At 36.2% G+C, this 9,141-nt stretch overlaps 1 protein-coding gene across 1 annotated transcript; it reads right to left on the bottom strand.

The window, feature by feature from the left end:
• Positions 1–5,434: 5,434 nt before the first annotated feature.
• LOC126368187 (uncharacterized) lies at positions 5,435–8,679 on the bottom strand. The gene is made up of 2 exons (XM_050012080.1): positions 7,939–8,679; positions 5,435–7,330 (listed from the first exon to the last, which is right to left on the bottom strand). The coding sequence occupies exon 2, from the start codon at positions 7,309–7,311 to the stop codon at positions 5,842–5,844; it is 1,470 nt and encodes a 489-aa protein (XP_049868037.1). The 5' UTR covers positions 7,312–7,330; positions 7,939–8,679; the 3' UTR covers positions 5,435–5,841.
• Positions 8,680–9,141: the final 462 nt, after the last annotated feature.

Genomic DNA, 9,141 nt, shown 5'->3' with positions numbered 1-9,141 from the left:
TACTTACTGATGTAAGTATGTAGTCGTTACATGAGTCATGCCAGGGGCCTTTGGCGGCTCAATAATAACCCTGACACAATCCACACGATAAGAAGAAGATCACACATTATCACACATTACAATCCTCATTGCAACCCTGGTTTGATATTCCACAGTGGTGCCAAGAGACGGGCACGAAGACGGGACATTGCGGGGAAAGCGGGACACGGCAGGACAATGGCAAAATGAATGTAATGTCATCGACGGAGCTCCGTGAAAAATGAACCACCATTCCACTGTCTACTGGAGTTCCCTCTAGCCACTTTCAGGTTTCAGTTTTGAATGATTGTATCACTTTGTCTGAAGCGTCCTAACAAAGTTTAAAAGGAAAATGTTATTTGTCGGTCCGTGTCTACCGTAATGTACTTCGAGTGTTCGTAATCGTTACTCGTAACTTGTAAAATAAATACATACACAGAGTTCCTTTTATAATCACAATATATAACACGTCTCATCAGAAAAATCGAAACGTCGCAATTAAACTCATGAAGATTACACGAATAGTAGAAATAAAAAAGTAAATGCCCTTTAACCCACTGTGGGTTTAAAATATTATTAACTTTTAACTTAATTAAACTCTTATTTTGTTGAATAATATTTGCAAGTGTTTTTATAATTTTTGATGAGAAATATAAATAAATAATAATAATATAATTTTAATTTCTTGTTTATAATTTTTATGTATTTGTACTTTTATTTTTTAACAATTTTTGTACTTATTTAGTGTTCATTATTATTTATTTTTTCTATGGACGTTATTATGGTCTCAAAATAAATTACTTGAATTTGAATTTTTTGAATTTATATTATTTATAGAATGATAAAGTTATAATGACGAACTTATGGGTATCCCTGGTAACGGGACGAAATGGTTAGTTTTGTTCTAGCCCCTAGAATGTGACTAACGCCGTATTATCACGGGTTCGAATACCGGCAACCACTGATTTCGACTTTTTGAGTTTGAATTCATGTTTGGATCTTAGATACTTGATTGATATCATTATAGTTCCCAGATTTTATGGCCAGTAATAGGCATACCGCTTCAACATAGCTAGCGAAGAGTCTAACCCTTCGAAGACGCAGCATATAATATGGGCGTGCGCTATATACTTATCTATATCGTCGCTGGAAATTTCAATTGCTGTAAGGGACATTTGGCCAAAAATTTTTTATTGCATTATTCGATAGAGCTTGTTTTTCTCTATCGATTGATACATTTGAAATACCAATAGCCCTCATATTTTTTATTTTAATAACGATTGAATTTTCTGATATTTTTGAATAAAACGTCGTAAAGGACCCAAGATTTTGAAAGTATGACGTATATCTCATTTTTTTTTTACTTAAGTGATGTAAGGGTCTTGATTTATAAAAAAGTTATTTAAATTATGACAATGTCTTTTACGACACTAAAGCTAACATGAAATTATAACAAACAATATTGATATAGGGACGTAAGTAACTGTGGTTATTTATTTTGTCATTTATGTCTACACGTATTAACACGACGTAACTAGCAATGAGTCCGCTGTCTTAAAAATCTTGTAGTTTTATATTTACCATACAACCTAAACTGGTATACTAATTATTATTCTTTCATTTAGAAATAAACAAAGATAGAACTTCGCTTAAGACCTTATTACACTACTCAACTTTTTCACCGTACATTTTATGCCTACGCCCACGTGGGCGTTCGTGGGGAGGGGATTCGGTGCACGTACACGTGTACGTGCACCGAATCCCCTCCACACCCTTTTTTTGACGTGACTTATGTTGATTTGCCGCAGATGGCATTAACTACTTGGCCGGAAAAATGGCGAGCGCTGAAGGCTCTCACCCGGTACAATGTTTAAGAGAACAGGTCTGAGGGTGCCCAGTTGGGCGCGAACCTCGGCTCAGGGCGTCGTCTGAGAGGAAAAATATTTGAAGAAATTAATCGACTCTAGTGTGTCGATAGCGATTAAGCGCTGCTTGAGGGAAGTTGTCGACCACGCCGGTGGGGTCGGTATCGGGGTCCTGAAGTGTTTGAGTCGCGAGCTGATTGGCTGCAACTATGACTAGAGTAATCGTGTCGTCGGGATCGTATATTACGTCCTTCGGACGCCGATACTTTTCAGTACCGTCCCTAAGCTGGATGTATTCAGAAGCCGCAACTACCAAAGGATTTGGGTGGAGCGGAGCAGAATCGAAAAAAGTTTTGAAGCTAATTTGAGCCATTCGGCAATGGTTGGCAGACCTAGGTCAATGTGCAGATTTTCATTTCGAAGGAACCACGGAGCTCCCGTGGCTTTCCGCGTGAAACGATTTTGTATTACCTGTAGGCAGTGGATTTGAGAGGGTCTTGCGTGAGCAAAAACTACCCCTGCATAGGTCATGATCGGAAGGATGCAATTTACTACGCTTGTTAAGGAGACAATGAAGACGGCCCATTACACACGCGGCGCGATCGCGCACACGTCTGATATGGGTCTTGAAAGGAAGACGTCTATCTAAGACTACGCCGAGATATTTGACTTGCTCCTCCCAAGGGATCGGCTTGCCAAACATCTTGATGACTTTAAGTTAACGGCGTGACCGTGGCGTGTTATAATAGCCCTTTGAAAAGTACACCGCTGCACTTTTTTCCGGTTTTACCTCGATTCTCCATTTGCGAAACCACTTGCCCAAGGCCGCGCGTTGGAGAATTCCGGTCATCATAACTCGACCACGGCACGAAGAATAGATGGCTGTATCATCCGCAAATAAAGCTAGTTCGGTCTTAGGGGATTTGGGAATGTCACTAGTATACCATGAAAATAGTAAAGGAGAGGACGGAGCCTTGTGGCCCTCCCTACCCGTACCCGCTCGCGTGTTTGCGACCCACGGTAATGACTCGGCTCCTCAGTTGCGTTCACAGTGGTTGTGTTCAAGCGCCATCAGAGTAGGACACGTTTTGTTTAGAATTCAAATCGAAGGGGCGATACTTTTTAATGATGCCGAAAGCTAAAAAGAAAAATGTGTCTGTGAAGTGCGATTCTGTCAATTCTGTTGTATGTTGTTCTCAATCTGATAACCTAAGACTATAGGTAATTTACCTGCATTTCAACAAAACTAGATACAATAAGTTTAAAATGACACAAATGTTTAATAAGTATGTATTTTTTAATTTGCCTATTATTAAAAATCGGCAAACATATTCAAGCACATGGTGTTTAGATGTCTCAAAGTAAAATTCAACTATAATTTCAATAAATATAAGTGATTTTAACCAATTGTTGTGAATTTTTACAGACCTTTACTTCAATATTTTACCAAAATATTTAAAAAACTGACCTTTACAACCCAAAAATACACAAAATATTAAAAAATCTGACTTTTACAACCCAAAAATGCAAAAAAATAATGTTTACCTAATAGTTGTAAGGGAAGTTTTTTAAATAACACAAGGGCGTAAGGGTTAGTAACTTTCTTATTTTGCTAGTTATTAAAGTAATTCTATTTTTAAGTGGTAGACAAGAAAATTCTAAGAATTATGGTATTTAACGTCTTTCAATACGTTTAGAATGACGAAAGTTATGAGACTTTAAGTATCAAGAAATGTTTTTTGTTTCTCCTGAAAACCTGTCATTTGTCCCTTACGTCAATTGAAATTTCCAGCGACGATATGTATGTTACCTATATTATGTTTTAGACCCTAGCCGTATCAACTCGTTCGAATTCGAACTTGACATTCAAATTCAAATTCTTAACAGCTTAGTCACTCCCGAAACAAAATTCAACACAAAGAGCATTCAATTTCAAATTCAACGCCGACTTGGTGTGAGAAATTCTCATCCAAAGAGGATGTGAATCTAATCTATTTTGAATTTATCCGTCAGAACAAACAAGTGAGGTGCAGACATTTCGTTGCAAACCAAATTATTGTTCCTAGATTTGTCATTTTCACCTAAAGCATAATGTTTACCTCTATTTCCTACGACACAGAGTTGTGTCTCGAATGTAAGTTTTGCGAGTATTCTAAGAGCATTTTGTGGGGCTAGTGATGCCTGTTAGCTTTAAATCGATAGTTTTAAGATCTTGACTATGTTGGTACTACGGTATAGCTGAGGTCCATACCGTCGGCTTATAGGAACTGAAAATTTACAAGCGCCTTTTTGATAAATCATATTCGGATGTCATTTTCGGTAACTAAATCTTGCAATAGACAAGCTAGAAAAAAAAAGCTAGATAGAAAAAAATGTGGTCTCAATTTTTAATCGGACTGAAAGTAATTGAAAGAAATGTAGGTTTTGTTCAAGAAAATCACATCAGAATGTGGGATTGAGACTACATTTTTTACCTGGATTGGAACTAACGTGTCTATTGGCCGGGATTGCTTAACTTGCCCTCCGAAGCACGTGTCGCCTTCTTTCGGACAATCGGATGATCAGCCTAAAATATCCTAACAAAATTAGGGATCAAAAAGTATTTTTTTGTAATATGTCTCTATCGGAATTAGATCCCAGAACCTTTAAATCCTTGAGCCCATCGCTACACTCCGCCCGATATTCAATTGAAAGCTGCCTTGTTAATAATATCTGTAACCGTGGCGCCCAAAAATAATAAATGTTTCTTTCTTTCTTTCTAATAAATTATATGCAAATACTCTACCATCATCATTAATTTAAGAGCCAATCTCCATGCTACTTTTTTAGGGAAAATACGAAAGTTTCGATAGCCAATCTATCGATACGCGTACATCACTAATGCAAAGTGATAATTCTCTTTGTTTCGTAAACTGAGACGCATGTTCCCGTGCTATAAGACTTAGCAACACGGTTTGCTTATTTCAGCAGTCTTGTTGTAGCTACTTCGTACTGCAACTTTGCTAATATTCCAAAGTTTCTAAGGATAGTGAGAAGATTTTCTTGTCAGAATTAACTTATTCTGAGGAGCAAATTCGTGTCTTACGAGTATATCTGAACGTTGTAAAGACATTATGATATGAAGAGGTGCTGTAATTACTTTGATAGCTTGTGGTTTTGCCCACGCAACTAGGGACTGACGGCGTGAAATGACACTGCTTATCATTTATAGGTAACTGGCGACGACTGGCGAGGTAGCTTCGCTCGGGTGCAATGATGAGGAAAAAATGAAATTATTTACGACATCACATTAAAAACCTCAAAAAAAAGCATTTCTCCACTATTTAATGAATGTTATTATCAATGATCGGAATAGGTAGTGCAATTTAGGGTCAACGACCTCAAACATTATATTAGTGTGGATACGCCCGGCGGGATTGCGGGATTGCGGGATTTCGGATATTTTCTATCTATACTGGTATTATAAAAGAAAACAATTATTTTATAAGTATTATATTTTAAATGTTTATCATTTCTAAAGTGAAAAGTATGGAAGAAATAAAAAACATTGGTCCTTTAAATATTTTTTTATTATTGTAAAACGTGTAAGCATTCAGTTACGAATAAAAGTGTTCATACAATGTAGACAACAAGTTAAAATAATCATTTGTTAATTAACAACATAATCAGAGAAATACCATTAGAAAACATAGCATCACGCTTGTAACCCCGAAGGGGTAGGCAGAAGTATAAAATACCCACTCCTCGCCAGCTATGTTTGAGTCGCATATAGGGGGCGAGCCTATTGCCATTTATCGGGCACCAAATTATGAGCACATGATAATCATAATGAAATTTAACATTGTTGATTAATATTTAATTTAACCTTTGCATTAAATAAAAACAGTAATTATCGTAATTTATTTCAATTCGACAGAAAACGAACGAACGAACGATTGAATTAAAAAGTTTGTTTCCTTCAATCGTCATCTTCATTTTCACTATCAATTTCTTCAACATTTGAAATAGCATTTTCGTTTTCTGTGGAATTGAAATAAATTACGATAATCTTTTCCATATTTGCCAACTTTAATCTATTTCTTTTAACATTTAATATCCATTTATATGTCGAAAACGTCCGTTCAACTTCTACTGATGTCAGCGGGGCAAATTTCCAAATTAAAATATCGTCAGTTGCTGAACCGCTTGCGATTTGTTCTGAAAACGTCCTGATAATATCAATATCCGGATTGCGAGATATGACTGCTTCTAATTTATTTTGTATAGGTGAACTCATACTCCAATTTACTACTGACCTTACTTCATCAAATATTTGAAATGATTCGACTATGGATCTATCGCGTTTTTGTAAATTTGTCAACGCTATTTGTATTATTTTAAAATTTTCGTCGATGAAATTTAAATCATTTCGAATATTGTCTTTATTAATAATATTTTTCGCATTTTTTATTGAGACTGCTTCTGAACTTCTCAAACATGTCAAAATATGTTTAATTTCGTCAAAATATTTCACATAATAAGAGGCTGCTGCAAGCCAAGTGCCCCACCGTGTTATTATTGGTTGAGGTGGCAACGGTAAATTGGGATACATGTCTTTTAACAATTTTACTCTACTGGGAGACTTCAAAAAAAATTTCTTTCCGTTGGCAATCAGTGTGTCTACATCCGGATATTCAGAACGTATTTTTTCTGCTACCCGATGGAGAGCATGAGCTAAACAAGTGACATGCTTCATGTTCGGAAAATGTTGTTTTAAAACTCGCCCCGCTGTCAACATGTACGCAACACTGTCTGTACATAACAAAAGAACACTTTCCACTTTATCTTCATAGGAGTCACCCCACAGATTTTTCAAACAATCAATGACAAACTGAGAAATTGTTTTTCCATTAATATTTTCTAATACTTTACAAGCTATTAGGTAAACTTTTTTTGATGCTGTAGAGTTCAAAGGTTTGACCAAAAAGTGCACTACATATCTTCCTAAGAAATCAGTAGTTTCATCCAATGAAATCCATATTTTTTCGTCCACAATCTCGCTGTGTATTGTAGCAAGCTTCTTTGCATAAATTTCGTCCAAATATTTTTTTCTGAGTATTGATTCACTGGGCAGCTTTTTTCGATTAGAACAAGCGCAGCACATGTATTTTTGAAAAAAGTTTTTAAAAGATGGGTTTTCAACTTGTGCCCACGGAATATTACAGAGAATAAGGAACTCTATAAAATCAAATAAAAAATCATTTGGAGACATCGACGGTGTTCCCTTATGCACAACTCCCTCAACATGTCTCTTGATGGTGCTCTTTCGACATCCGATGTTAGTCTCACATTTCGTACAGTAAATTGTATGATTTGTGGACTCGTACATCAGTTCAGGATAGGATTCAATCCAGCGTTGAACAGTCTCTTCCTTTGCTCGCCAACTCATGTTGTCTGAGCTGAGTAATCTGAAAAGAAAAAAATCGTTTAGACTATTATGTAAACATGAAGTACATGTTTATAAAAAGTTAGTCCTGTTGTATAAATAGCCATATTGTATTTATAGTCAATACTAGATAACATTACCGTTCCCGCGATATTCCGAGACTTCCGAGGCACCATAAAGTTTGCATCGAACTGTTTGTACTTTTAAAAGTAAATTACGATGGCCTCTTAATTTTTCGTAGACTATAATATATATTTATCATTCAAAATATCTTTAAAAAAGCAACCTAACTATGAGCCAAATATTATTCAAATCCTATTAGCTTTTTTCTTTGTGGAGAGACCTTTAAGCATTTTAATATCCTAATCTTATTTAAAACTTTACAAGTCTTCATAGCTAAGTATTTTAAAAAAGGGCTCGGGATCAAACCTTGTTGCCTTTTATATTTTTAATACTCTTAAGTACTATTTTGAAACAATAGAGACAAATCAAGAGAACTTAAATATGATTCAAGTATAAAACCAATATCAACGAAGTAACATTGATAGACTAAAACTATTTCTAATTGTAATTTTCTAGGTTACAATCAAACAAAACCTTACACATTTAAATATGAATGTTAGTACTTACCGATTTTCACCCAAAAATGGTCCTTTTCATAAACAAATCCAATTCAGTCACGCAAAAATCAGAAGTCCGGTATACAAGAGCCAAATCATCACAAATGCAGAGGTTCGTCAGTCCATAAAACAAGCCAAGATGTCGTCAAGATAATCAAATAAGTAACTCGAACTCACAACGTATGCACTCAATGAACCGAAGAACAGGAGTGAACAAACACCGCCGTATCACCTCATCATCCCTTTTGCAAAAAAGAGACAGAAATATGGGATTTATTGTCTCTTTCTCCCATTTACACTTTATGTTAGTACTCTTATCAGTCGTTGCCTTTGTTAAGCAAAAACAATAATAAGTACAGAAGTTTCACTCTTTTATTGTTTAGCGCATGCCGCCGCCACTTGAAAGGCAAATGCCGCCAACAAAAAAAAAGTAGAACACTGCATTCATTTCAAATTGGCATCTTATCGCTAATCGTACAAGAGTGCAATTTGCGTGCCTTTGTATTCGTACAATACATTTTCTAAGAATTTTAGTTGAGTTTGAAATAAGGAAAAATATGGCGGTCAATTAAGTTAAGTCGCGTTAAATTGCATAATAATTTAATGTAATATAACATTTTTAAACCCTAATAATCTTTATTGTGACCAGCTCGTATCGAAATAGTAATCCCGCGCGGTTGGCATGTCCATGTTAAGATTTCGTCACGCAATCCCGCCAAATTGCACTACCTATTCCGATCACTGGTTATTATACATATAAACCTTCCACTTGAATCACTCTATATATTTAAAAAAACCGCATCAAAATCCGTTGCGTAGTTTTAAAGATTTAAGCGTACATAGGGATATAGGGACAGAAAAAGCGACTTTGTTTTATACTATGTAGTGAAGCCATTCCGTCAAACTCACATGCAATATGTTAACGGCAATAAGCTCGACTGTTACATGGGATTTAAACGTAGCTGCCGAAGAGTGGATGTTTATAATATAATTATACACCTCTGGCTACCTCTTCAGGGATACAGGCGTGCTGAGAATAAATCATAAATCATAAACTGCCTATATACGTCCCACAGCTGGGCACAGGCTTCGCCTCAATCAACCGGAGGGGGTATGGAGCATACTCCACTACGCTGCTCCACTGCGGGTTGGTGGAGTTGTTTTTACGGCTAATAGCCGGGACCAACTGCTTAACGTGCCCTCCGAAGCACGG

The sequence above is a fragment of the Pectinophora gossypiella genome, chromosome 7, assembly GCF_024362695.1.
Source record: "Pectinophora gossypiella chromosome 7, ilPecGoss1.1, whole genome shotgun sequence".
NCBI classification, from domain to species: domain Eukaryota; kingdom Metazoa; phylum Arthropoda; class Insecta; order Lepidoptera; family Gelechiidae; genus Pectinophora; species Pectinophora gossypiella.
Note: the sequence above shows the minus strand (reverse complement) of the source record. Positions and strands in the feature narration are given on the sequence as shown.

Coding starts and splice junctions, on each gene's coding strand:
- LOC126368187 (XM_050012080.1), bottom strand. CDS start 7,311: ATGAGTTGGCGAGCAAAGGAAGAGACTGTTCAACGCTGGATTGAATCC.